The 14,352-nt window shown below is 43.2% G+C and overlaps 1 protein-coding gene across 1 annotated transcript; it reads right to left on the minus strand.

Moving 5' to 3' along the window:
* Nucleotides 1-6,628: 6,628 nt before the first annotated feature.
* KCTD12 (potassium channel tetramerization domain containing 12) lies at nucleotides 6,629-12,836 on the minus strand. The gene has a single exon (XM_010973538.3). The coding sequence runs from the start codon at nucleotides 12,611-12,613 to the stop codon at nucleotides 11,639-11,641; it is 975 nt and encodes a 324-aa protein (XP_010971840.1). The 5' UTR covers nucleotides 12,614-12,836; the 3' UTR covers nucleotides 6,629-11,638.
* Nucleotides 12,837-14,352: the final 1,516 nt, after the last annotated feature.

The following is a 14,352-nucleotide window of genomic DNA, read 5'->3' on the forward strand; positions in this document are numbered from 1 at the left end:
TCCTTCACTTAAGCCACATAACCTTTTCCTCTTCAACAACATTCAATACATTGCTCTACACTTGGACCAAATGCCTTACCTTGGCCATTCCTTTGTCCACCCAGCCATTCTCCTATCTATCACAGGGCTTCTCACCTTCAGAACTATCACATGTGAGGCCAAATCATTCTTTGTTTTGGGAGGCTGTCCTATATATTAATAGAATGTTTAGCAGCACCCCTGGTCTCTCCTCCTTAGATGCCAGTAGCACCCCTTCCCAAATTCATGACAACAAAAATGTCTCCAGATGTTGCCAAATGATCCCTGGGGTGCAGGGAGGATTGCTCCCCCATCCCAACACCCCATTGAGAACTATTGCTTTGTCTGTATATCTAATCTCCCAAACTGCTTCAATTGAATCGGTTCCTCCCCCATCTGGTATATATTTCCTTCCCAGTTTCAATTTCACCCAAGTTTACAATCCATTACTCTGAAGCATCTACTTCCTCCTAAATGGCAACCTTCAGCTTTGATTCAACTTCCCCAGTGATGCCAACCCCAAAACAGCTGAGACAGAGTCTCACAGCTGTTAGTCATCCTTAACCCTCCTGTGGCAGATGAACAACTGTGATTTCTCCATTACATACTTTTGTTCCATAAAGACTAGCCTTATGCTACAAGCCCCATAAACACTAAAGTAATTTATAAAACAATCAGAGTGTTAATAGACAGAACACAGACCAGAACTTTTCTTAATATTAGAAATGCTAAGTTGGTTCCTGACTCTAAACACACTTACCTCCCTGAAAAATTATTCATTCCTCTCTTTGACTTGTGGAATAGGAATTATAATGTTCTTGCAAAGCCCTTTGGAATTCCAGATTGGGTGGAATTTCATTTCAGTTCAATGTGAGTAACAATTCTTAGTTATTTGAGCCAATGGAGATGGATGAAGCACCAAAAATAGAAAATTCACATAATGCAAATTTAAGCACATATTGACACAAACTATTCTCAAATTTTTAGAAATTAAAAGGTTACTAAAAGTTATCAGATTTTATTGTGTGATTCATAATCATCCAAATGAAGAACTGCTGATAAGTTTGAGCATTACATTACTGGCATAACACAACCAGGGGAGTGACTTTCCATAGTTCTTCATCACAATTGGAGGTGATTTTAATGCCAACGTTTCTGGTAGGGTTAAATAAAAATTTTTATTTGCTTTATAATTTTCTATATTTTTATGTTACCTTTTTTATTGTGATAAAATATACATACCATAAAATTTACCATTTTAATCATTTTTAAATGCACAGTTGTTTGGCATTAAGCGCATTCACATTGTTGTGCCGCCATTACCACCAACCATCTCCAGAACTCTTTCTTCTCCAAAGATGAGGTTTTAATAGATACCCCCTCCCTTTTATCTACTAATAATCTGCTAAATATCATTTTCAGTTAATTTCCTGTAGCTCTTGTTGAAATGAATGTGAAGTCTACCAAAATGGTTGTTTTGAAGGACAGCATTTATACAGGTTTACTAATTTAACTTTTTTATACAAAAAAGGGAATTCTTGTCCTTTCACAGTCATGCTGCCTACATTCCCACTGCTCAATGCCTGACTGATCCCATCTTTCTCTAGCTCCCTATCAACAGCCTGGGGGAACTTAACTTGTGCAAGCAGCTTCTGGGTGCCCTGGAGACACAGTACAGAACTAGGCAAGGATGTTTTTGTACCTGTGAAATTGAAAAAAGTTTTTTTTAACAAATATACTTCACTTTGCTTAAAAAGGTATTATAAACATTGATTAAAGAATATTAAGACAAAGGCATGCTCATTCAGTTTTTTGTAAGGCCTTTAGCTTTTAGACTAAGCCGTTTCTGGTTTAACCAATACAAAGTATGAACTACTGAGGAAGATAGAAGTTTCGTAAAGCTTTATTAATAAAGTTCATTTTAGCTTCCCATAGCCCTAGGTTTATTAATAAATGTTATTTTAGCTGTACATATTTCATAAAGACTATGGAAAATTCTTCAAAGCATAAAACTATCCAACTATCACAAAACTCCAAACTTTGGAATTAAGGAAAATGTTTCTACATTGTTTTTTCACTAGAACCACAGACACTCTCATTTTTTGAGAGACAAAGACTGAAGTGGATGGCAGTGATGATCACTAACCATAATTTCCAAGATCAATTTCCTTCACAGAATGCTAACAATAACCCCTATAGAACTCTAGCCCCAGTTTTGAAATTTCCCTGGAAGGAAATGGCATGTCACAATTAAAGGAGTGAGTTTCCCATAGTTTTTCAATGCAGTGTTTGGCAATTTTAATTTCAGTCTTTTTTTAAGAGATGGGGACTCCCTTGTCTCTGCTCTTTCTTGGCTAGTTATTTTTTTCTGGTTAGTTTCCTATAGCGAAGTGAATTTTCCTTTTAACTGGGAAGTCACCAGTAGATTTATCAATTATGTGTGGGTTCCTAAAGTAGAGTGAACAAAAACCAAAAGCCAAAGGATTCAAGCCCCAGAAGTTCCTTCCATCTGTTAGATCCAGAAACTAAAATAAAAGTAGTGATTTTCCTTACTTATCCCCAAACTGACTCAAATCTAGAATTAAACTACATGATGATAATAACATGAAGCTTTTTTGAGAATTGTTTTAAGACACCAGGGGAAGACAACTATGCATTAGAGGAGAATTATAACAACAGGATAATAAAATTTCACTATTGTGGAACTTTGCCATAGTCAGTGTGGGCTGCTGTAACAAAAATACCATAGACTGGCTGGCTTAGACAACACACATTTGCTGCTCACAGTTCTGGAGGCTGACAAGTCCAAGATCAAGGAGCTGGCAGATTCAATGTTTGATGAGGGGTAGCTTTCTGGCTCATAGACACCTGTCTTCTCATTGTGTCTTCACATAGTGGAAGAGACAAGGGAACTCTCTGGGGTCTCTTTTACAAGGGCACTTACTCCATTCATGAGGGTGGAGCCCAAAGTCCCCAACTTCAAATATTATCACACTGGTGATTAGGGTTTCAGCACATGAATTTTGGGAGGCCATAAACAGTCTATAGCATTATTGTTTCTTGTTCACATTTTAAAAGAAACTGTCTCAGATCTAGTAGATGAAACTTTGACCTTCCAACTGGTTTTCCAACAAAAACTCAGGGAGAGAACTTATACTTTGAAAACACATGATTCTGAGCAGAGAAGAAAAACAACATATCTGCTGTTCTAAGGTAACAGCACCATTGTACAGATCATTTACTTTTTTAAAGTCCTTGAAACTGTCATTTTAAAAACCCACAACTCTCACCAGCTGAACATTTGAAACAGTATACTCCAGCATTTCAAGGAAGTCAAATTTCTTTCCTACAACTCTTAAGAGGCACCTCTTGAAACTTTCCAGTTAAGATTTTCAAAACTCCGTAACAAATAATAGCCCCAGAGGAAAGTCTATAATACTGCTGTCAGTGAACTTAACTTCCATCATAAAATGAAAACATTGTCAAGTGTTTTGGGCTTTGGAGCAGCTGCTACCCAATAACTATTCAAAAAAAAATACCCAAATCAGTTTAGATCTCGTCATAATCTCTGTGACTTTCAAGTCAAAGAGAAGGATAGTTATTTTTATGTATTTGTTTATGAAAAATACAGTAGTAACTTTCAAAAAAATACATAAGGGATTATTGATTCTTGGTAGTACTACCAAAAAAAAGTGAAGGGCAAATTTTAAATTAGTTCTTTTTCCCTCTGATCATAAAAAAATGAATTAACATAAGCATTCATTCATTTATTCAACAAACTTTTACTGATGATCTATTATGTGCTAGGCAGTGTGGAGCCCTGAAACAAAAATAAAGAAATAAATGCTTTTTTCCCCTCCTACAAATGGGCAAATGTCCAGGATGAGTGAAGATTAAGAACATGTTGTAAAGTAGAAGCATGCAACCCAAGTCACCAAGAAATTTAAAGTCCTAGTTGTATTTCCTCCCCATTCCTCTCACTCTAACCTGTGATTTTTCTTCAATGCTTTCCAAAGAAGAAAGATAAAGGCTGCACAAGAAGATATTTCTACTGCCCTTTTCTTCTATATGCAGAAATGAGGGCTGGCTCTTACCTCATTTCTTTCTCACCCACCCAGAAAGTACTAGATTGGACAGAGACAATGAATTAATGAGGAGTAATTTGTAAATAACTTGGGTAAATGTTGTCAGTTCCTGTAACAAAAGAGAAGCCCAAATAATTTTAGAACCTGCCATCACTGAGCTCCGTCTTTTCCAGTTTAAAAATGAGGGGCGGGGGACGGGGGGTATTTTTCTTAGCAGCTATGAAAAGAATTTTTTTCAACTGTGGGAGAAAAGGTAGTGTTCTTAAAAGTCCAAACAAGCGAAGTGTATAAGGACTAACAATGCTAAGTTTTCTGTGATTTCTGGTCAGTCCAGAGGTAAAAGCCCTTTAACTGGTCAGTTCGCCCCCTCGATCTCTGTTGCTGAAGGTAAGGAAAATATACCAGAAAGGATATGGCGGTGTCTCAAACGTACGAGGGGCTCAATTAACGACTGTTGAAAGCTGAAGAGATGAGCTGTTACTTCAGGGTTCTTGACACATTATAGCAGGTGCTCAATAAACTACCTACTAAATAATGTATTAGGTCTCTTTAAAGACTCTGTCATGTGTCTCTTGATGATGAAACTAGGCATTAATAGAAGACAGGAGTTCTTCATTCAAACACGGTGTTCCCAACATTATTGCAAACAAATTTCTTGTAAAACTGCATGACCCAAGAGGTTTGAAGGGAGAAAAGAGGTGAGCAGAAACTTACCCTACCCCTGCAGCCACGTGCTCTGCATGTGACTTAACGCACACAAACTTTACCCCATAAACAGCTGCCTAACTGGCTTCTAACTCCCTCTGACCATCAAACACACCCCTTACAGAGGGCCTCAAGTGGTCTCTGCAAAATGAAACCCTCTATTTCACATTCTGCTTAAAATTCTTCATCCCAAAGAACAAAACTCTAAATCTTCTAATATGGTATATGAGGCTGTCACTGCCTCTCCAGCTGCTTTCTGTTTGGTTGGTTGGCTTTTTTGTTTTTTTGGTTTTGGGGTTTTGGGGGATGCAGAGAAGGGAGGCTTTTTTTTGCCCGTGAGTCTCTGGTTCTTACTGTCTCTGAGTCTTTCCTCATTAAGTGGGCCTGTGCTTAGAAGTTTTCTCCACTTCCTCTTCCTTACCTTTCAGCCTCAGTTCTGGCATCTCGTCCTCCAGCGAGCCTATGGTGTGAGTTAGATATCCCCCTTTCTCACTCCTAGGATTACTCAGATTATCCCAGCACTGCACTTCCAAGTTACTTTGTCATTATTCACTCAGCTCCCTTACTAATTTCCAGTGAATCCTACTATTTCTACAGACCCAAAGAAGAAAAAGTACCTCCAGGTGCTCTCTTGGCATCACTTCATACAAAAAGACTCAGATATATTTGCATATATGTAAAAAGATATTCAATAAAGCACTCTTTGAAGTAGAAACAAAGAAACCTGGAAACTTAGATGTCCATCAAAAAAAGACTACTAAAATAAATGACAGCCCATCTAGACAATAGCACATCACGCAGAATATCATGTAGCCATCAGATAAGACGAAGTAAGTCATTGCTACGCGTAAAAGCATGCAGTGCAAGAGCTTTGGGGTGAGTAATCAAAGAAAGCAAGCAAGGCAAGGAACAGGTATAAATCCTTGTGAGTACAAAAAAAGAGAGGAATGAATTTATTTATGTATTCATTCATTCAGTCACTCATTCACTCATTTATATGGAATGTCTCTGTAAAGACACACCAAGGGTTACCCCTAGGAAAAACTAGGGGTTACTGGAGGAGGGAGTTACTTTTCATGATATATGTGCTTATATTGCTTAAATTTGTCACCATAAACTTTTAAAAAACTAAATGGTATACGTGTGTGTGTATTTATACACACACTTTAAAACAAAAGCTATCCAGAGGAAGTACAGGCAAAAGCAAAGAGGAAGGGCGAAGCCTGCCTGGTTCCCCGCCTGACTCCCGGCTTCCGGTGCCACAGCCCAGCAGCCACGGCCTGTGTGGCTGCCTCCCACTTCTGTGATGTCTCAACCTGGGGGGCACTAAGCTTTCTCTCAAGAGGAGGGACATCAGTGACTGCGGGTGGTTCAGGAAAGTGCCCCTACTATGCAAAATGCAGAGCCTCTCCCCACATTCTTTAGAATTTTATCTTCACCCATTGTGCTTTTAATTAAGGCCCACTCCACAGCTTCTATGTCCTTCTCCCTACAAACTTCAAGAAGTCATCTCTACCTACATCCTCCAGGTTCAAAATAATTCACACGTGTTGCCAAGGCTGTGGTCAAAGAAAATGTGAAGGACTTTTTAACGTCACATGGAGGACCGAACCACCCTGACAACAGGAGTCCTTGACAATAAACTCTGGGGAAAGAGCCCGTTCACTCTGGGCCCAGCTGGCCAATTATCCAGTGAGGGATCCTTCTGATGGCATCAGCCCCACAACAATTTAGAAAGCATTCCAAGTATTCAGGGAGCCCCTTGAGTGAAATTAGACCAGTGTTTGAGCCAAACCATACCCACAGGCCACGAGGAATAATTAAAGGAGTGAATGTTTTATTCCTTAGTGTTTAATAGAATACATAACAAGTCACATAATCAATGATCCATTCCTTCACACACACGGAGGAAAACAGCATCGCGTATTTCTGTTATACAACTGGTTGTGAACGGAGAGAACCGAAATCTCTGGAGCATTTAGATGGTTGAAGAATTCTCACGGAAAAGTTTGGGCATGTCTGAAAAGACTTCTTCTTCAGTGTCTTTTAAAATATAAAAGGATTTTTTCCCTTGGCTTTCTGTTTCATTAAAAAAGTCTGATAATTGTATGGAGTTTTTTCCCTTTCTCCTTCAATTTTGAGAAAATGGCTCAGTGATATGTATCACTTAGCCTGTACCATTTTCAACAATTTCATAATCCCAGAACACTGTGGGAATCTTACATTGTTTCACAGATAAGAGGTTTTCAGATGCCCAGAAAAATTTAAATAACATATAACTTACATCTTCAAAATTAATACCCATAATGGATGCTTTAATTTTTGTCATTACATGTCACAAACGCTGTTTGAGTGGTCATAAATGAATTATCATCATTTGTATTCAATAGCAATAGCAAAATTCACCTGCCTATAAAGTCACAAAGACAGCTGTATAATAGTTTACATTACAGTTAATGTTCACATACCTCAAAACACATTTAAAATTAAAAAAAAAAAAAAACTTGGCTTGGGGAAAAAAAATCATAAAATGTATATACAGTGATAAGAATTCTTGGTCAACTATTTCATCTTCCTACCCTGTGAGATTATATGCTAATGTAGATATTCTGGTTTAATTTCTTTCATCTAAGTTTCGAGGGCCCCAGTAGAGAACATAAATCTTCAAACATTAATATTTTTAGATGCTGTCCAAAATTGTGACAAAGACAAGTTAACTTCTACATAATGTGCTTCTGTCTCTAGGAAAGCCTATTTCAGGTGCTATAGCCACTGAAAACGCAAGAGTATTTTATTTATTTCTCAAGAGACAGATTTAGGTCATCTAAGAAAACCAATTCAGTTTTTACATGAGTTATAATAAGGAAAAAAAATCAGAAAAAAAATTCCAAAGGATTTACTCTGGTTGGCTTACAATAAAAATGTTCAGTTTGCTATTTTAGAAATTTAAGGTGAGTACAGTATTTATGATTTTGACCATAAAAGACATTCTTAAGGAATTCAACCCCTCCAGTCAATACTTTTCTAAATGTCTGCACTATAATTCAGCATTTTTCACATGGAGTACAAAAATGTTTTTGAATGTTAGATTAGAATTTACCATAATTTAAAAAGTAAAAAATTATCAAAACTTCACCTTTCATGGCTTTAATGTAATAATGACATTCCATGGAAAATTCCAATAAAACCTGGAATATGTTATGAGCATTGCCAGTTGCCCATTTTTGTCTGAGAACTCACAGGTAAAAATGCTCTTCCCCAGAGAAGCAACAGGTCCCATGTATAAATGGATCTGGTTTGAAAGAGAAGACCATTTTGGCTAGTATTATAAATGATCACTTTGCTGTCAATGCAAAAACCAAATAAAATACAAGAGTGAAAATTGCATTGAAAGGGAAAAAAATTTAGGTCTCACACCTTCAAGGAGTATCTTCCACAACACATAATTTGAAAAATTAGAATGAACATGGTTCATAGTCTACATGTATTACAAGATAGGCAACTTGTCAAACACTTGGCCCAAAAGCATTGAACATAGTACCCGCTTTTTTTTTTAACCACTATTGTCATCAATTCTTTTTTAGAAGTTAAATTTGTTATCAAAATCTAATGACACTCAGTTGTATTTATGAACCAAATGGTAATTAGTTATTATATATGTAAATACATGCTACACTGGGTCAAATTACTGCAGTCATAATTTCTGACTAATTTATGACCCCCTCCCGGGTTACTGAATGTCTTCGGAGGGCTTACTCAAATGGACCCTCAATATCTCATCTAAGCTCACAGGTGACAACCAACACTCCAGCCCACTTTGTAGACCACTAAGGGTTCTTCTGTGGCCCAAGGCACATGAAGAAGGGACTCAAAAGTGCCCAGGCCAAGCCATCTTAATTCAGTTATACCATCCACCCAATGTAAACATGTGTTTCCTACCCAGCTTTACTTTGGGCTGAAAGTAGAATGTTTTCATGTGTCAACTTCCAACTTTAGAGGGGGTAGTCACCATAGAAAAAGAGGTTGGTTTTCTGTCCCTAACCATTCAATTCCCAGTCTTTCAGATAATGGAAGGGGTAGGGGAGCTCTGCAGGGCAGCAAGGATGTGTGGAGGAGTGAGTGTGTGCACACAAAGCAGTGGAATAGTTCAACTCAAAGTTTTACAAGATAAAATTTCTAAGATTTGAGTGGCAGAGACAAAACTTGAGCAGTGTCCCGTGACTCCTGGAGTTGAGCATATTGAATAAGGAAAATCAGAACCTCAGAGTCTTGCCATATGTCAATATGTCAGTGGTTTTAATCTGTTCCAAGATGTTCCCAATTACGTGTTTTTTGTTGCTCCATCTAACAAAATACCACATGGGGCAGAGAAATCTCTGTGACACTCATTTTTGGCCTGTGAACAGCATTCCAAAACCATTTCAGGCTTGAAACTGAGGTAAGTTCTGATGCATTACCTAGTCTGAGAACACATCTCAACACATAAGCAAATACAACTTCCTGAATTTCTGCTTCTGCTTCTCTTAACAATGACAGTCTTTGTATATTAAGCGAACTTTATTTTGCTAAAAATGTAACTCCAGTGAAAAACTTCAAATCTTTCTCTTTTCCAATAAAAAAAGAAGAATTAGTGGATTAAAATACAGGTACCTTGATTTAAGCAGACAATTAATTGACATATTAGTATATAACTAATATCTAAGCAAAAAAGTATGGAGCAAACTCAGCTTTATAATTATGTATTTCTTCCTAGACCAATTTCCCAACAGACAAGGATATAAGAAACTCATCAAAACATGTTGCTTTAGTATATACACCATCTGATGCAAGTTACTGGGGGTAAATATATGAAAGTTTACGGCATTAGTAAATGAATTAAAAAACTAAATGATTCGTGTAAAATGTTTATATATGGTATATACAGATTGGAGCACATGAGTTAAGAATAAAACTGTTCCAATTCTTAACATCTGTTATGGATATAGTAAGATACAGTACAAGATTCATTTTTAAAAAGAAGGGAAAATAGCGCTAATTTAAACACTGAAAACGACTCTTACAAAATCGTTTAAAAACATACTTCAGAGAAAGATGCTGAAACAAATGAAAAAGGAAAGGCTTCTCCGTCATCACAGAATATCCAAAGGAGCCTCACAGCATGAAAGATAAGGATTCACTTCCCTTCACTTAGGTGTAGATAGGATATACAGTGGGGATTTAGTCCATGTTAAAGGTATAAGGCAACCAGGTCTCCTTCTGTTTCTGTTGCATTTACCTGGAACACCATTTTATTGCTCGGCTCACTTTTAAGTACTTACTTGACTTCATTTAAAAATACTCCACTTTACAGCTATCTACAGATGGGCAGCCCTTGGTGCTTCTATTTGTCTGCAGCTCTGTCACTTGAAAAGATTCCACCCTAACTTCAAACAACCTGCATGAAAGTGGCATTTTCGGTTTGCCCAGAAGTCAACAGTGGCTGGGCTTGGAGAAAATAGGGACTTTTCATAGGAGAACTTAAGTCTAAGAAACCCAAATCAAACATACTTTGCTCAAATAGATTTTAAAATCAGGACTTACAATCAACAAGAAAATAAAGTTCAAAAACTAAAATCCTACTGGGTAACTCTTTGGTTAGGTTATGTAAGTATCAGCAACTTCTACGTTTAGGACTCAAAACAGTTCGATAAACTGCTACGTGGTTAATCTTCATAAAATGCTTTGCATGTTTTGTTAATGTGCATGTACTCAAACGGACGGTACAAACTTCCAATTTTCAAATAATAAATGAGTATGTCTGCTCCTCCCTTCCCACCCCTCCTACCCTCCTTCCTCCCTCCCCCCACCCCACCCTCAAGTCTTATGAGCTAAGGTCCTACTGCCATTCACTGCAACAATATGGGCTTTCCTAATACCCACGACGTGCATTACTACTCAGCTCGGTCTACAGTCACAGGCAGCTGACTTCCCACAGTGCTTGGTGACGGGGCTGCCATGCTCTTGTCAGCGACAGCTCTCTTTTCCCCCTCTAGCCAGTAACAGCTGCCATGTCAACCGCTGGAACCTAGGGCTTCTGGCGGTGCGCCCAGGAGAAAGGGTGCCTCCTCAGGCAGGAGGGGAACTTTCTTTAAGTTTAAGCCACAGGCGAAGACCTTTAAATCTGCATGGAAAACACAGGATCCTTCATTGTGCCAGCACGAGATTCTTTACTTATACCTGTAACGTTCCAAAAGTTTATTCATTTATAGTCACTGAACTGCCTCCATGGGATCCTAATTCCGGCTCCTGAGTCTTCTAAAGGTCTACCTTTAAAGAGGATCAAAAGACTGTGTAATGAATGACCTTTTCAAACTAACTATTCCCAGTCAGTGCTATCAATTCTGATCTCTTTAATCTCTTTAACCGCGAATGAGTCAGAAGGGCTTGAGAAGATTTCAAGGAATCTTCTACACACTGGACAGGGTCCAATCAGGTTCAGAACAATTCGACCATTCCCAGGTACTCGGTGACTCTGTGGCCACACTGCCCTACTAGATACAGACTGAAGGACAATCCGCGGGAGGGGTGGTTTGAAGCAGGGGGCAAAGGAAGCACGGGGTGGACGGGATGTCTGGGCTCTCTCAGTTAGTGGGGTCCAGAGAAGACGAAGAAGCCCAGAGTATCTGCGGCTGCAGGTTCTGAAGTGGGCTGTCAGTGGGTCTGGCCCGGCTACTGGAGGTGGGGAACAGGGGAATGCGAGAACATGGGGCGGGAGGGGAAATCTAGAATCCTCTCCCGGGCAGGAAGGAGAGGGAATGGGTGCGCTGGAGTCGCGAAGGGGTGTGGGGAGCTCACTCCCTGCAGAAGACGTACTCGGTATAGCTGGTCCAGATCTTGTCCTCGCTCTGGTCGGTGCTGCTGGCAAAGGCGCAGGTGCCCGTGGAACTGCACGCCACCATGTGGAAGCCCGACTCGGACAGCTTGTCGAAGGCCTGCTCCAGGAAGTTGAACTTGAGGTAATAGCGCGAGGTGTAGCGCTCCGGAGGCCGGTCGGGGTCCCGGCTTTCGTTCAGGGTGTCCCCGAACACCTCCTTGGCCAGCGACGTCTTGCCGCACACAGTGATGCGCGCCACTCGCCGGAACTTGGCGTCCGCCTGCGCGTCCCTCCCGATGGTGTAGGAACCGCGGTAGCCGATGGTGATGTAGCCCGAGCGCCGGCTGCCGTCCAAAGATTGGGACGGCGTAAGCAGCGGGCCTGCCGCGCCCCCGGACGGGCTGCGGCTAGCCAGCTCCAGAGTGGGCGACGGTGCCCCGGCCGAGGCGCCCTCCTGCTGCTCGGGCTCCGCATAGCCGAGTGGCAGCAGCTCGTCGCCCAGCGAGCCCTCTTTCTGCACCCCGCGCCGCGAGTGCGGCGGCCCGGGGCCGGGCTGCTGGGGCGCCCCGAGGCGGCGCACGAGCTCGGGCAGCTCGAAGTACTCGGCCTCGCGCTGCAGCCGGCTGCGCTCGGGGAAGTAGTCGGGCAGCACGAGCTGCAAGTCCCGCAGGTAATCCAAGATGTAGCGGAAGAGGAAGCCGTCTCGGTCCAGAAAGAAGCGGCCTTTGCTGTCCCGGGCCAGCTCCTGCGGCTGCTGCTGCGTGAACATGCGCCAGAGCAGGGAGTCGGGCACCGACACCACTGTGCAGCGCCGGGTCACATACACCTGGCCCCCCACGTTCAGCTCCACGATGTCGGGAAAGAGCGGCGGCTCTGCTGAAGACGATGAGGAGCCGCTGCCGCCGCCGCCGCCCCCGTTGGGTAGTCCACGAGTGCTGTCTGCCAGAGCCATGGCCAAGAGGCGGCTGGGAGCCGGGCCGCGCGCCGGAGCCTCCGCCGCCTCTCCTGGACACTAGCTCAGCCCTGCACCCCGACCGCCACCGCCACCGCCGCCGCCGCCGCCGCCGCCGCCGCCGAGCCGCGCGGAGCCGAACGCACGGTGCGAGCGCGCTGCTGTGCGCCCCCGCGAGCCCCGCTGCACTCCGCGCGCTTCGCCCGCGCGCTCCAGGGGAGTGCAGGGTGGCGGCCGGCGCGCCGCTTAAGTAGAGCCGCCCGCCTGGGCGCCGCTACGCGCAGGAGGCGGGGGCGGCTGCGGAGCGGCGGAGCCTCGCTCCCCCGGCGGGAGGGGGCGGTGGAGCGGGGAATCGATTTGCATCTTAAACGCTGACGCTGCGGCCGGCTGCTGGCTCCACCCCGGCTCGCGCGCCGCCGGGGCGCCCCGACTTCCCCTTGTCCCCTCTCCCCATGGGCTCCAGCCCCTTCCTGCTCCCGCCCAACTTTCTCCCTCCTCCAAAGTGGACTGAACCTGGGACCGGTCGCTTCAGAAGACAAGCCTTCTTTAGGGGGCCAGTGACTACGTCCTCTCCCCTTCTAACTGCACCGGGGACTTTGGAAGGAGCACGTAAACTTCCCTGCTCTCACGACCCGAGAGTGGAAGTGCTTGGTCGCCCCCGGAAACCTGCCGCTTTAAACACTGTGGCGCTTTAAACACGCCAGTCTTCGCGTTACTGAAAGTTCTGGAGAGAGACCAAAACCTTCGAGACGAGGAGGCTGCTTCAGCCCGGAGGCAGCTAGATTTCCTTCGCGGGATCTAGTAGCCTCAAAAAAATCCCTAGAAACAAAAGGCTAACCTTAGTATCCTGCTGTAGGAGGCTCTCCAGTAGTTTATTTTCTAGTAAAGAGGCACCTGATTAGTTGAGAGGCCCCAGAATTAGAGGGAAAGGGCTGAAATGGCAATGGGGGTACTTGGGTGTGTTAAAGGAATGACGTGGGGGCGTCTTTCCCAGAGGGCGGCGGACGCGGCCTCCGCCCGCCGCGCCTTCGAGGCCAGGCTGAAGGGAACGCTCCGTCTCCGGGGCCCTTTCACTCCTGGGTATGTCGCGCTGTGAATCTCGGAGGGGTTGAAGATCTAAGGTAATTTAGAAACCAACCTTTCAGCCCCTGCATCTTTATCCTTCCAAAGATCCAGGCGCCCCCGCTCTCCCACGGGCCTCGGTCATTCCTTTAGGTCCTTTCCAGATTCCTTCTAGTGCCAGGGCCTTTATACATCTGAAGGCCCTCTCTGGATCCCGTCCGGGACTCTAACTCCTGTTCCCTCCACACCCACACTCACCGGTCACGGTCATGGTGCAGCCCGGACAACTCCTCCCCTCTGGGAAGCCTTCCCTGGCTTCCCAGAGGGGTGGGGCTTCCACACCCCCACTCTGAAATTTCGCTTTTATGAGTATTATCTGATCCCTGACTTTAAATAAAATTAAGTGCTCCTGAGCGCTGCAGAAAGAGGACAGTGAAAGACGTTAAAAATTCATCAGACCAATGAATTTTTGTTGTGCAGCCACTGTTTGGTCGCGCCAGGTAAAAGAATGCCAAGTTGAGTAATAGCTCCAAAGGCTCTCGGCGTAGCCTGGTAGGCAAGGGTCGGAAGTCTGAGCAGTTACGAGGGCAGACTGAAGTACAGACTATCAATCAAGATAAATCAGGCGAGATCTTTCTTCTTGATAATAATGTTTCTCCTTTTGCGTAACCACCCAG

The sequence above is a fragment of the Camelus bactrianus genome, chromosome 14, assembly GCF_048773025.1.
Source record: "Camelus bactrianus isolate YW-2024 breed Bactrian camel chromosome 14, ASM4877302v1, whole genome shotgun sequence".
In the NCBI taxonomy this organism is placed as follows: Eukaryota; Metazoa; Chordata; class Mammalia; order Artiodactyla; family Camelidae; genus Camelus; species Camelus bactrianus.

Bases quoted from the DNA above. Each gene is read 5' to 3' on its own strand.
- KCTD12 (XM_010973538.3), bottom strand. From the start codon at position 12,613: ATGGCTCTGGCAGACAGCACTCGTGGACTACCCAACGGGGGCGGCGGC.